Source organism: Calcarisporiella thermophila (assembly GCF_041956535.1).
Source record: "Calcarisporiella thermophila strain CBS 279.70 unplaced genomic scaffold VTP21scaffold_10, whole genome shotgun sequence".
In the NCBI taxonomy this organism is placed as follows: domain Eukaryota; kingdom Fungi; phylum Calcarisporiellomycota; class Calcarisporiellomycetes; order Calcarisporiellales; family Calcarisporiellaceae; genus Calcarisporiella; species Calcarisporiella thermophila.
In genome coordinates, this window is record NW_027192200.1 from 525,966 (window position 1) to 538,077 (window position 12,112).

At 51.6% G+C, this 12,112-nt stretch overlaps 6 protein-coding genes across 6 annotated transcripts in view; 4 read left to right on the forward strand and 2 right to left on the reverse strand.

Annotated features, from left to right (window-relative positions):
* Positions 1 to 397: 397 nt before the first annotated feature.
* VTP21DRAFT_947 (uncharacterized protein) lies at positions 398 to 667 on the reverse strand (the record flags this gene model as incomplete). The annotated part of the gene is made up of 1 exon (XM_069400429.1): positions 398 to 667. The coding sequence occupies one exon, from the start codon at positions 665 to 667 to the stop codon at positions 398 to 400; it is 270 nt and encodes an 89-aa protein (XP_069251836.1).
* A 77-nt stretch (positions 668 to 744) lies between these two features.
* VTP21DRAFT_948 (uncharacterized protein) lies at positions 745 to 6,207 on the forward strand (the record flags this gene model as incomplete). The annotated part of the gene is made up of 11 exons (XM_069400440.1): positions 745 to 903; positions 970 to 1,084; positions 1,165 to 1,402; positions 1,471 to 1,592; positions 1,679 to 1,761; positions 1,837 to 1,953; positions 2,021 to 3,436; positions 3,523 to 5,031; positions 5,123 to 5,615; positions 5,688 to 6,064; positions 6,139 to 6,207. 11 exons carry the CDS (start codon positions 745 to 747, stop codon positions 6,205 to 6,207), a joined length of 4,698 nt encoding a protein of 1,565 aa, XP_069251837.1.
* A 789-nt stretch (positions 6,208 to 6,996) lies between these two features.
* VTP21DRAFT_949 (uncharacterized protein) lies at positions 6,997 to 7,454 on the forward strand (the record flags this gene model as incomplete). Its single annotated transcript, XM_069400451.1, has 2 exons — positions 6,997 to 7,281; positions 7,350 to 7,454. 2 exons carry the CDS (start codon positions 6,997 to 6,999, stop codon positions 7,452 to 7,454), a joined length of 390 nt encoding a protein of 129 aa, XP_069251838.1.
* A 427-nt stretch (positions 7,455 to 7,881) lies between these two features.
* On the forward strand, positions 7,882 to 8,727 carry VTP21DRAFT_950 (uncharacterized protein; the record flags this gene model as incomplete). Its single annotated transcript, XM_069400463.1, has 1 exon — positions 7,882 to 8,727. The coding sequence occupies one exon, from the start codon at positions 7,882 to 7,884 to the stop codon at positions 8,725 to 8,727; it is 846 nt and encodes a 281-aa protein (XP_069251839.1).
* Positions 8,728 to 9,027: 300 nt separating this feature from the next.
* VTP21DRAFT_951 (uncharacterized protein) lies at positions 9,028 to 9,541 on the forward strand (the record flags this gene model as incomplete). Its single annotated transcript, XM_069400474.1, has 3 exons — positions 9,028 to 9,195; positions 9,307 to 9,361; positions 9,441 to 9,541. The coding sequence occupies 3 exons, from the start codon at positions 9,028 to 9,030 to the stop codon at positions 9,539 to 9,541; spliced, it is 324 nt and encodes a 107-aa protein (XP_069251840.1).
* Positions 9,542 to 9,936: 395 nt separating this feature from the next.
* Positions 9,937 to 12,112, reverse strand: part of VTP21DRAFT_952 (uncharacterized protein) — a gene marked incomplete at both ends in the record, with an annotated part of 3,729 nt that continues 1,553 nt past the window's right edge. The window contains 10 exons of the mRNA XM_069400485.1: positions 9,937 to 10,052; positions 10,136 to 10,537; positions 10,602 to 10,680; positions 10,746 to 10,927; positions 10,989 to 11,122; positions 11,186 to 11,283; positions 11,373 to 11,390; positions 11,450 to 11,515; positions 11,586 to 11,661; positions 11,746 to 12,043. Coding sequence (XP_069251841.1) covers positions 9,937 to 10,052; positions 10,136 to 10,537; positions 10,602 to 10,680; positions 10,746 to 10,927; positions 10,989 to 11,122; positions 11,186 to 11,283; positions 11,373 to 11,390; positions 11,450 to 11,515; positions 11,586 to 11,661; positions 11,746 to 12,043 — 1,469 coding nt within the window. The remainder of the gene's footprint in view (positions 10,053 to 10,135; positions 10,538 to 10,601; positions 10,681 to 10,745; positions 10,928 to 10,988; positions 11,123 to 11,185; positions 11,284 to 11,372; positions 11,391 to 11,449; positions 11,516 to 11,585; positions 11,662 to 11,745; positions 12,044 to 12,112) is intronic.

Sequence of the window (12,112 nt, forward strand, 5' to 3'; positions counted from 1 at the left end):
TAAACGGGCTTCTCCTCCTCCCCTCTCCACCCAAGGGGAGCCATGCAAAACATGAGGTCTAGGATGGGCCATCGCTTAGATGCGGCACCTCCCCGATGATGGGACGCACACTTATCCTCCGCGGCTATCCCACAAGAGGGCGGCGGACGAGCATAGAACCAAAAGACCAAAATGAGTGGCCAAAATATCCACAATATCCACACCCCTCCGTCAATGCGTTTTATTGTATATTTGGAACGAAAACGAGTTGCTGCTTGAATTTGAGCAACGTCGCCATTGGCCAGGAGCTCCTCTGTTTTGCCAAAATTGATTTTTGGCCTCGAATTTTTTTCATTTTAGTCGATATTGCTTATCCCACTTTGAGCGTCAAGGTCGCCCCTCTCCCCCCACTAACAGACTAGACGTTGGAGCTTGCGAAGCCGAAGATCGCTGAGGACGCCCGTAGACGCCGACGAAGCAGGAGCTGGAGAGCGCTGACAGGTAATCCATCAGATGGAACTTGGCCATTGCGCTTGCGCGGAGGGGCCAACCTAGTTGGTTGGGCCAGGATGACTTGTGTTTGAGATTTATTAGAGCTTATGGGAGCTCTGCCATCTCTAAACCCATTTTCGATCATTCTTCCTCGCTGTTCCAAATCGCTCGATTCTTTGTACATAGATTGCCGCATTATTTATTCATCGTCTCTCTTTTTGCCCTAGAAAACATTGCAACATAAACAAAACAGAACCCATCTCTTCGAAGAAAATGCAGTCGCCCATCCTCGATGCCTACGTTAGAGGCACTCTCGTCTGGATTCCTATCAAGGATCAGGAGGGGGACGAGGAGTGGGTGGCGTGTGAGATCCTCTCGAAGCACATATCCGAGGGCCAATTCCGGCTGGTGGCAATGGATGAAAAGGGCAAGGTAAAACCCGATTCCGCCCAACATCCTCTGACGAGGCCGAGAATACTTATCCGTTCTACACTCTAGGAACATGTTATCGAATCCTCCATAGAAAATGGGGAGCTTCCGCCGCTGCGTAATCCACCCCATCTAGAGCTCATCGACGATCTTACACAGCTTACTCATTTGAATGAGCCATCAGGTGAGTGCATGGCCCTGGATTAGGGACTTTTGCCATCTTGAGCACAGATGGGTCTCAAATGTATGTTTTTTTTTTTCCAGTTTTGCACGCAATAGAGTCTCGATATGCCAAGCAGAATATATACACGTACTCGGGCATTGTTCTAATTGCAGTAAACCCCTTTGAGCGTGTGGATCTCTATGGCCCGGAGACGGTAAAGGCTTACTCGGGTGCACGGCGAGGAGAGTTGCCTCCCCATCTCTTTGCCATTGCTGAAGATGCCTTCCGCTGTATGCTCCGAGAGAAGCAGAACCAGACTATCGTTGTTTCGGGAGAGAGGTTGGCTGCTGCTTTTTCTAAAAGAGGTGCCAAGGAGGCATTAACCCCCTCTTGTTATCATTTTCTAGTGGTGCAGGAAAAACCATGAGCGCAAAATATATCATGCGATATTTTGCATCCGCCGAGGATCATGCCCTGGGTGACGGTGCGGTCACGGTTGATACCTTCAGGATCGAGAAGCAGATCCTAGGTACGCTTATGCCAACAAATAAAACCAGCTGCTACTTGTATATTATTATGATATTCACCTCTATATTATGCTACCTATTTTGTCAGCAACGAACCCCATCATGGAAGCATTCGGAAACGCAAAAACCACTCGGAACGACAACAGTTCGCGATTTGGGAAATATATCAAGGTATTTTCGACGATGGTGTTTTGCCTTGGCGCTCTTCCTCCTCATGTGGATTGAATTTATTTATCATGGTGTTAGATTCAATTTGACGAAAAGGCAAATATTGTTGGCGCGAAAATCAATACCTATTTATTGGAAAGATCCCGATTAGTTTATCAACCGGATACCGAGCGAAATTATCATATCTTCTATCAGGTAAGCGGCATCAAAGCCCTATTCTCTTTCCTAGTACAAGTATACTGAGCCCCATTTTTTTTATTAGCTGTGCGATGGAGCCGACGAATCTCTACGGGAAGAGCTGAGTCTCGAGAGGTGCAACCGGTTCCATTACCTTAACCAAGGCGGGGTCACTACGATACCAGGGGTGGATGATGCCAGAGATTTTGAAGCAACACGCAGTGCCCTATTGACAGTTGGCATTGGCGAGGATGTTCAACACGACATTTTCCGCTTGCTTGCCGCATTGTTGCATGTGGGGAATATACACATCTCGGGTCGGAACGAGGCGCTAATTGCAGAGGATGACCCGCATCTGCACAATGCCTCCCGTCTCCTCGGAATCCAACCCGGCGAGTTCCGCAAGTGGATCATGCGTCGCCAGATTGCCACCCGCTCCGAGCGCATCGTCACCGCGCTGAACCCCGCCCAGGCGGTGGTGATTCGCGACTCTGCCGTGAAGTACGTGTACGTGAATCTCTTCGATTGGCTCGTCAACGTGATCAACGAGGGCCTCTCGCGGGCCGGCGCGGCTGAGCGCAATTTCATTGGGGTGCTTGACATTTATGGGTTTGAGCACTTCAAGAAGAATTCCTTTGAGCAGCTGTGCATCAACTACGCGAACGAGAAACTGCAGCAAGAGTTCAACGCGCACGTGTTCAGGCTCGAGCAAGAGGAATACATACAGGAGCAAATAGACTGGACGTTTATTGAATTTGCCGACAACCAGGCCTGCATCGAGATGATCGAGGGTAGACTAGGAATTCTCCCGCTACTCGACGAAGAGTCACGGCTGCCGTCGGGGTCGGACCAGGGGCTCTGCACAAAACTATACCAGCAGTTCACCGATGCACCGAATTTCCGCAAGCCACGCTTCGGGGGTGGCAGCGCATTCACCATTGCCCACTATGCCCACGAGGTCACGTATGATGCGGAGGGCTTCTTGGAGAAGAACCGTGACACGTTGCCGGATGAGCATCTCACCCTGCTTCAATCAACCGACTTCAACTTCCTGCGCAAGGTGCTCTCAAGCGGTGCCGTGAGCCCTCCCGTAAACAAACGCGCGAGCATCGCGGCCAAGAAGCCTACCCTCGGCTCGATCTTCCGCCAGTCTCTCATCGGATTAATGGAGCTGATGCGGTCCACCAACGTCCTGTACATCCGGTGCGTGAAGCCAAACGTCAACAAGAATGCGTGGGAATTTGACCGCATGATGGTGCTATCTCAGCTTCGGGCATGCGGTGTCCTTGAGACCATCAGAATTAGCTGTGCCGGTTATCCAGCACGGTGGCTTTACAGTGAGTTTCTGGAGAGGTTTGGCATGTTGCTTCCCGCCGCAGATAAGACCGCGCAGCACCTCTCCCTTAAAGACAAGAGCCTCGCGATCTTGGACGTCTCCCGAACCAACCATCCCGACCAGTACCGCCTGGGAAAAACAAAAATATTCTTGAGGACCACTCTGGTAGTGCGCCATAAAAAAATGCCTGCTTTTTTTATCCTTTTTTACTCAAACGTCTCTCTTTTGCATTTTTTATTTCACTTTTCTAGCTCGCGGTTTTGGAGGGCCGTCGATCGGAGAAGCTCGACTCCAGCGCGGTTGTTCTCCAAAAGCATGTGCGATCGTTTTTGTGTCGGCGTCGTTACTTGCGAATTCGCGGGGCCATTATGCGTTTACAATGCTGTGCACGTCGCTATATTGCCCGGCAGCATCTGCGGGCGATGCGGGAGGAGCGCGCTGCCGTCACTTTGCAGAAAGTGTGGAAGGGATACCGAGCTCGCAAGCAGTACTGCCAGCAGAGATCGGCGGTCTTGCAGCTGCAGAGAGTGTTTCGCGGCCATGTCCAGCGTAAACGCTTTGTGGCGCAGCGACATGCGGCCATTCGAGTGCAGAGCCTTTATCGGGGTTGGATCGCGCGGCGACACTACACGCGGTGTCGAAAGCAGATCATCCGATCTCAGTCGTATGTTCGAGGATTTATTGCGCGCAAGGAAAGAGCCCGCCTCGAGGAAATCCGTGCGAACGAGGAGAAGGAGAGAAGGAAGCGGGAGAAAGAGGAGGAGGAAAAGAAACTGCTGAAGCAGAAGGAGCAGCAAGAGCTGGAGGAACGCCAAAAAGCGATGGAGGCCGCCGCCAATGCGGAGCGCCTGGCTCTAATCGACTCCCTGCCGTTGCCAAATAGGGTGGCCGAAATATCGATCACGCTTGCGCACCAAAAGAAGGAGAAAGAGGAGCTCAAGTTGCGAGCGAGTCGGCTGGAGACGCGGGTGCGCTCTTGGATCGACAAGTATGCACGGCTCGAGCGAGTGTGGCAAGAGGTGGAGGAGGCATACGCGAGCGTCCAGAGCCCGCGTCGCTCCCGGGGTGATCTCGGCTCTGCTTTTGGATTGCGGCCCGATACGCCCGAGAGCAATGAGAGCATCTCGTCTCTGGGCGGTGACGAGGAGCTACTGCAGTTGCACACGGAACTACAGCGCAAGAAGGCTGAACTTGCGCGCCTCCGAACCGCTCGTTCTGCCCCCTCCTCCCCCTCGTCCCCTCGCCTTCCTGGATCCCTGCAACGCCAGTACTCCGTCAGCGGCTCCCCCGACACGGATGTTTCGCGGTTAAAGCGAGAGATAGCGCGGCTCAAGGCAGAAATGTCCATCAACCGACGCCACTCTCATAAGCCGCCCGCCAACGGCATTAATGGGGTCGGGTTCGAAGCGGTGCACGCCCTAAGCCGCCATGCTTCTGTTGCAGGCATCGTACAGGTCAACGGCCACCACGCCCAAAAGAACCCCTACAAGGGTGTGCGCCACCTCTACGAGAATCCGACGGGGGAGCTGGCTCAATTTTTGGAGCAGGAAGGCGACTCGCTGCGGGATGAGATTGTGGAAGAGCTAGTGCGCGGGTGCAAGCACTCTTTGCCAACCGCTCCGCCGGCCCCATCCCACGAACTCTTATTCCCCGCCCGGGTGGTTGCTTTGTCCCTGATTCTGCTCTCGCGGCTTAATTTGACGCGGGACGCCGAGCACTTGTTGGCCGGGGTCATTGGGGCCATTCAAGAACAATGCCTGGTATGTGGTTCCCATTCGATGAAGGGGCAATGCCACGGATACTGACTAGAAGCGTTATTTTTTTTATTTTGATTTGTTTTGAAATACGTAGCATCGCCAGGGAGATGAAGCCATTCTTGCAGGGGCCTACTGGCTACGGAATGCAATCGAGCTCCACTCGCAGATCGGCGCCGAGATGGGCTCGAAGCATAGCGGCGTGGCCGCCATGAAGCACGAGATCAAGAGGCTCATTGCGCGGATACACGGGGGGTGGACCGGAGAGTTGCGACGATTTTTCACCCCGATGATTGTGCCCGCGGTGGTGGAGTGCCAGTCCCTGCCCTACTTCGTCACCAGCACCAATGGGCATCACCCGACCCAAATGGCCACTCCAGACTCTTCGCCCGTGGTGGGCTCCTTCGACATGACGGAGCCCGCAACCACGGAGACGCTTCTCAAGGCGCTACATAGGCTGTGGAAAATAGTCAAAGGATATGGGCTGGAGGACGTGGGCCGTCGAGCCATCCTCATGATCATCAAAACGATCGGAGTGCTCTCCTTCAACGAGCTCTTGGAACGCGAATCATTTTGCTCCTGGAAACGAGGTAGGTTCCCGCTACGCTCACCTCCTCTCCCATCGTCTTGTGGGTGTGATTTTTCTAATATTCCTATCTTAGCCATGCAAATTCAGCACAACCTGCTCCGCATTGAAGAGTGGTGCAAAGGTCACGTGCCGGATGCGTGCCTGCATCTGGAGCCTGTGATGCAGGCAACCAAGCTGCTGCAGCTCAAGAAGGCCACCGTGGACGACATCGGGGTGATGTCGGAGCTGTGCTGGGCGCTGACTCCTGCGCAGGTGCATCGCCTTGTGTCCCGGTACCATGTGGCCGACTATGAGAACCCCATTGCTCCCGAAGTCCTGGAGGCGTTGGCGAGCCGGGTGCAACCTGGAGACCAGTTGGCTTTGGCGCTTCCGGAGTCGGAAGAAGAGGTGGCGTTGGACGGCGAGGTGGACAGAGCGATGATGCTGAGCGACGAGTATATTCCTAGATGTGTGAGTAGTCGACTCTTTCCCAACCTGCCCTTTTTTTCTCGCCCGTACTCACTTTTGAATCTCTGTGGTTGTAGTTGAAGCTCGGTCAGGTTCGACGCTTGATGCACTTGAGTTCTTCGCTGGTCGAAGTCGGAGGAAAATAGGCTTGGATTTCTTCCCCCCCAATATGACTAGGCCTGAGATGGACCTGTTTTCCTTTTCTAGTGTTGTATATTTTTTTTTCCTTTTCTTTCGCTTTTTTCTATTTTTACTCGTCTCTTCGTGCTAGCAGCCTTCACTTCCCCCTAGATTCACTCGAGGAATTTTTTTTTTCTATTTTGGTTTTCTCTGCTCTCTACCGTTTTTTTCCCGCCGGTTCTCTGAATCTTTTCTTCCCTTTATTACGCAAAATGTATAAATTATTTTTCCTTCGCTGTTTCATCGAATATACATATATAATCTTAGCTGCATTTATTTTTATCTCTAGACGACGAAATTTCACACCCATTTCCTTTCCGCCTGAGCTCTCACTTGCTCCCACATCACTCGATTTCTATCTGTGGGAAATTTCAGTGGCTTCGCCTCTCACCCAAACCCGGATGGAAACGATCGGATCTACTCTCAAATTAGGGCGGCCGCATAACCTGAGGTCTCTCTCCTGCAAAAACAAGTCACCGCACACATAAGCATATAGCAGGTGTCCTTAATAGGGCTCAATGCATCCGGTTCAGTGGGAGCACCGCCCGATGATTTGCTGCGCGTCTCTCCTTCCCCTATGCTCGGTGACTTAATGATGAGTTCAGCGCTTGCCGCGATAAAAATAGATCTGCAACGTCAAAAAGTATAAAGACGCTTGAAAATCTCCCTCGTCTCTCCATCCTCCTTCCCTCCTTCTAAATTCACCCATTTAACACACCCAATCGCCATATAGTATTGAGATTCGAACACGCAACATGAAGCTATTCCTCACCACTGCGCTTCTTCTCTTCGCCGGGCTGGTGAATGCCGGGCCAGCGACTCCGGAGCAGATTGCAGAGGCCGCGCGCCACTGCGACCAATTGATGCGTGCGGGCGTGATCCAGGATTTGTACCTGAAGACGTTTGCAAAGCCCAACTTCCAGGGGCCCGCTATTGACGACAAGAAAAACGTGGCCAATCTCGCCTGTATCAATCTGAAGAAGGGGACCACCATTCGGAGCTTGCAGACGGGCACGTACACGCATATCGTGTGCTACGCGGTAAGTTGAGATGTAGAAACTGGGTGGAAGCTCTCCGGAGGGTACTTACCTTTGCATGGGTCCTGTAGGGCGAAAACTGCGCGGGTGACACCGTCTACGATGGACTTGGCCCAGACAGCGACAGCAACATCAACACCCCCGCCTGCAGGCTTTACTGCGGAGAGAATGAGTAAAAGTTTCCAGGCCCATGTGGCGAGTGGATCACCCTGAGTTCAAGCTCTATGTGGCTGCTGTATCCTTTATGATAGCTCGGTATTTGCCAACCAAACTTACTCTTCCTTTGTATTATTACACAAATAACAAGTATGACTTCCATCGTGTATGAAACCTGAGAAACTTGAAGTAGAAGCGTTCTTATTTCCAATGCCACATAGAGTGTATCCCGCTCGCTTTAGGATGTATTTCAAATCATCCCAATAAAGCCATAGTGAGGTTCGGGAGATCAGCCCTATTTCGGGGCAAATATTGAGACTGCAGGCTCTCTTGCCCAATTTGCACTTGCCCTCCATTGGCATGTGAAGCTAAGCCACCTCGGCCTCTGAGTGAGAAAAAGAGAAGGGACTCTCTAGGTTGGAGTCTTCGAAAAATCGTATATTAAGAATGCAAAAACGACTGTCATATATTATTGCAGCGATCCTTCTTTTATCCCTGCTGTCCGCCCCAACCTCCGCTCATGAGATTGGCCAGCCCCATTGCGACCCTGAGCTCCGCCTTGAAAATCGGCTCTCTCGTGGCGATCCGAATCAGTATGTGGACAAAATTTTCGCGAATCCCGAATCCAGCAGGCATTCGGCCTCCCCCTCTCCACATTCCTCCACCCTTGCGCAAACGCTGCCCACCACGCCGGCCCAATGGCTCCTCCTGGGCGCCCAATCGGCCTTCTATGTGTGCTTTACATTCTTCAAATTATTCCTTCGCATCTTCTTGATTCTCTATTCGGTGGTGCGCTTCATCCTATCCCCGTTCATCGCCATCATCAACTTCTTCCTCCTCGTTTTTGTTCGCTACCCATTCAGCCTTGTATACCAAGTGAATGCCGCGCTGTTTCCCGCGTACGCATTCTGTGCCTTTGCCGCTCTCGTGGGTGCGGGTGCGGGCGCCGCCACCGGATGGGTGAGCGAGGTGATTGCCGAGCAGGCGGAAAAATTTAGCACGCTTGGGCGCGATATTGCTTGGGATGGCGGCGACCGCAAGGTCTTGTCCTCGTCGGGCTTCTCAACTCCGCGCTTCATCCCTGAGAAGGCGGAGGCGGTTGAGCGCGGGTGGTTGCGGCGGAGACGGTCACTGGTCGGGCTGGGGCAGGATGCTCTGAACCGGATGCGCATGTCGGGCCATCGAGAGCAGGGCTGGAAAAAGAGGGAGATGCCCAGGGCAGATGAGGACGAGTTTGGCGAGTGGACATGGAGCGACTCCGAATATGAGGTGCCCACCCGAAGCGTGCAGTAGCCCCAGTCCAAAGGAGAAAAAAACCTACCGTGTTGTGATGGAGAAGCATTTTACACCCTGTATATACTCTTTACCCCCGTTTCCTTTTCCTTTCTCTTTCTCTCTCTCTCTCCCCTCTCCTTTTTTCTTATCCCCCCCCTTCCCCATTGAACTCTCAAAACTCATTGCCGTCTTGTGTTACCATCGTATATGTTGTGACTGCCATTTTGTTTACTACTAATAAGTATCATATTGGGGGTGCTTGCTTGTTCTAGTATTTGTCCATTTATTAAACATTACATTGAACAGCGGCATCCAGCCATGGGAACTAGAAACGCACCGTTTAAAAAGACGCAGAACCTTTACAAAAAGCGACGAGTCGACAAGAAGGCGTACAAGACTCGTGCGCTTCTGGCGCCGTCCGCCGTCGAAATGAAGAAGGAAGTGAGCAAGAAGAAGGCGAAGAAGCTGGAGCGAGCCTTGAAATTCGTAAGTGGTTTTGACATTGGCCAAGTCGGCGGCGCCCCATGAATACTCGGGTCGTTGGATCGGCTTTCCGCATTCCATTTTGCATTAACCAGGAAACTTTCTATGCATTAGGAGCAGCAACGGTTAGCCGAGAAGGGTAAATTAGCGTTGGAGGTGGATATGGAAGGTAATCAATGGAATTCAACTGATTGTAGCGGTGAACTTTCGTATTCACGGCATTTTATTTTTTATCTCGTATCTCACAGATGTCGAGGCTTCTGCATCGAATGACAATACCGCGAAGCCAGAAATCACACCAATCTTAGGGGGCAGCGGCACTGTATTGGGCGGCGTCCCCCCGAACTAAGCCTTCTTTGTAACATTAGTATCCATCCTGGCCTTGATTTTTTTTTTACTTCCTAATGATCTTGTACCGAACTCTGCATTCTTACCCACTTGTTATTTCTTGAACACTGCCCCACGATATTAAACTGATTTCCGCCTCTTACACCCCGAGCTCTCTCGACAGCCAGCTTTCGGCCAAAATGACCCTGCCCCACGGCATACAGCCTTCCATAGAAACGATGTCGGGGGGGGGGGGGGACCCGCTGGGCCCTCCTCCAGCAGTATATTTGTGACGTTGGATGTGTTCATTTGAAATAGAAAATTATTAGGGTGGGGAAGATTCCCGAGTACAGGGTTGAAGAGAATAAAAAGAAATAAATATCCATTGTCCAAGAGTCCCAATTTTAGATTCCAAGGTCAGAGCCTCGCAGTGAGGTCCTCGTTCAAAAGAGCGGGGGAGGGGGGGAGTCCTATGAGCACTCCCTTGGATTTCTTGTGCAGGACCTCGATGAGATGCAGGACGCGCGTCTTACCTAGATGGTTCGAGAAACGAGAAAGGTCAGCCAAGTTCACTCCTCAAGGCCTCCGCCTTTTGCAGAGCAGCCGCAACGCTTACCCCTATTATCGTCGCGTCGATTTTTTCCCTCCCTCCTGAACTCCCCGATCTCCTCGGCAAAGTCCCACAGCGGCCCCTCCGCAATCACCGCCCCGTTGATGTCGCGCTTCGGGGCAAACGAGGGGTGCAGCGCGATGTAGTTCTGCGACCTGGTCACAATGCCGTAGTACTCCAGCCGGTCGAGCGCGTTCCGCAGGGTCTCCTTCGAAACTGCCTCCAGGTAGGAGAGGTCACCCTGCCAGTATAAGGTTTGACCGAGGGATTGTGTGATTTCGAAGAAGATCTTCTCCGCCATCCACGCCATCTCCACGTTATGGGAGTAGGGGGGGGCGAGGGCGAAGAGCGACATGGTGGCGAGCCAGTAAGTCTCGACAAACGGCCAGATCAGGAAGCAGTAAAAGTCTAGCGACGAGGGACCAGGTTAGTCATGGGGTGCGATGGCTCCAGCAAATGGAGTCCAGCTTACCGTAGTTTTCACGCCCCAGTGTGCGCTCCATATCCGATAGCCCAATCATATCCCCTTCTATCGTCAGGACGTGTTTATTCTATTATGATAAAAAAATAGAATGGTTGGCTTTCAATGGCGGTAGGATGGAAACGAGATACTTGCGAGCAAATATTCCAGGGTCTCGTCGAGGTTATTGCGCACGTCAGCCGTCTGGTAGACAAACTCCAGCTTGAGCAAACTGGAGAGAAAGATAACTTTGTCGAGCAGCTGGGTGTAGGGCATGCGCTGCGTAGACTTGGACCCTCCGAATTTGACTTGGGTATAAAGGGAGACGGAGAGAATGGCTACAAGAGAGGCAAGGTCAAGTTCCACTCTCGAACAGTAGAGAGCATCCAGATCAATTACCTTCGGGAACAAATAAATGCATCAGCTGGTTCCGATAATAACTCAATTCGAATCTTTTGGTCGCGTAGTAGATCGGCTCCAGCAGATCCTTTTCCTTGTTCATCGCCACGAGGCCCTTGAGCACCTCGATAGCTCTAACGTTTAGGTTAATAGGCTGAGTAGGAAGGTGGTTAGACGGCCATGGATTATCCCCCTACCTCTCGACAATCTCCGACACCGTCTTGTCCCCAAAGTCGGCAACATTTCCCCCCTTGGCCAGGATCTCTCGACGAAGCCATTCAACGCGGCGAATTAGCTTTGGAGTTTTTTTTTTTTGTAAAATATTGAGCATAATGCCTGAATTCAAGACGGTCAATAAAAAAAAACCAAGAATAAAGAGGATACCTCATTACGTGCGACCCCCTATTCATAAAGGAATTACTCAATATTGGGCTCAACCACTTAATTAACTAGATATTTACCCTGCTTCTCAACGTCAGCAGCACTGTCCCAACCAGACTAGTGGGCATGACCACCGATGCAGCATTCTAAAATGGAAGCGCCAATGAATTGAACAAAATAGCCCTTCATAATAAAAACTAAAACTTGTATGCATACGATATCGGCAAGAATTCGGTATCCAAAAGAGAGCAGCAATATTTTTTTGTCCTCGGGGTTATGTGGGTTAAAGGGGCTGTGGGAAAGGGGAGAAAGTTGTGAAAACGTGCATTCATCCACACTTAGTCTCCTCTGTTAAAAATATATATATATAACCTACCTGCGACGCTCTGTCTGTTGGGCGATGAATTCTCGCATCGAAAACGCCTTTCCAAACCCAACGTCGATTCGCCCCATCTTCATATGAAGCAGATGGGTACTTGAAAAGAGCCCCCACAGACTCTCGCGCTCCTTTGGATTGCCCAGTAGCTCGTTGGCATAGCCCTCGGTCTCGATCACTTTGTCATAGCCGATGGACACAGGGACAATGATGGCATCCTTGTTGGTATCCGTGTCGGGTGATATAATGTAGTCGAGGATGATTTTGAGGATCCCAAGCTTGGGAGGCAGCAGTTTTCCTGGTTGGGAGAGGGGAGAGAGAGGGAGAGAGAGAGAGGGAGAGAGAGAGAGAGAGAGAGAGAGAGAAG